The sequence below is a fragment of the Buceros rhinoceros genome, unplaced genomic scaffold (genome assembly GCF_000710305.1).
Source record: "Buceros rhinoceros silvestris isolate BGI_N320 unplaced genomic scaffold, ASM71030v1 scaffold6567, whole genome shotgun sequence".
NCBI classification, from domain to species: domain Eukaryota; kingdom Metazoa; phylum Chordata; class Aves; order Bucerotiformes; family Bucerotidae; genus Buceros; species Buceros rhinoceros.
This window is the reverse complement of record NW_010420353.1, coordinates 81,791-82,234: the sequence shown is the minus strand read 5'-3', so window position 1 is coordinate 82,234 and position 444 is coordinate 81,791. Positions and strand designations below refer to the sequence as shown.

The window sequence follows — 444 nt, the reverse complement described above, 5'->3', positions numbered from 1 at the left end:
CGGAGCGGGACGCAATTGCGAACACCTCCCCGGCGGGACGCTACCTGCATCCTAATGGCGAGGGTGTTTGTGCACCAGGCCGGCAGCCGGCGCGGGGCTCCGGCAGTTTCCATGGTGCCGCCATGGTGCGCACCTTCGCTCGCCATCCTTTCCCACCCATCCTCCTCCCCGCGCCGCGCTGCCTGCTCACCCCGAAAGGTCAGCCATTGTCATGATGATTTTAGCAGGGGGGAGGCAGGGAGGCCGGAGGGTGAAGAGGTGAGCTGCGAGCAGCGATGTGCGTGGGAACCGGGGGCTCGCCTCGCGCTGCACAATGGGCAAGGAGGAAGCGTCCCCGAAGCTCCCCCTCAAGGGAGCGGTGCTCGTCAACTCCCTCTCCCTTCCCAGCCTGGCCAAGTCAGATGCCCTGAAAAACGTTCAAGCCGAGCGGCTGGGGCGGCTGCT

At 66.4% G+C, this 444-nt stretch overlaps 1 protein-coding gene across 1 annotated transcript in view; it reads left to right on the top strand.

Moving 5' to 3' along the window:
- The first annotated feature begins 313 nt into the window (after positions 1–313).
- CLVS1 (clavesin 1) overlaps positions 314–444 on the top strand; it is a 10,978-nt gene continuing 10,847 nt past the window's right edge. Inside the window, exon 1 of the mRNA XM_010139273.1 lies at positions 314–415. Coding sequence (XP_010137575.1) covers positions 314–415 — 102 coding nt within the window. The remainder of the gene's footprint in view (positions 416–444) is intronic.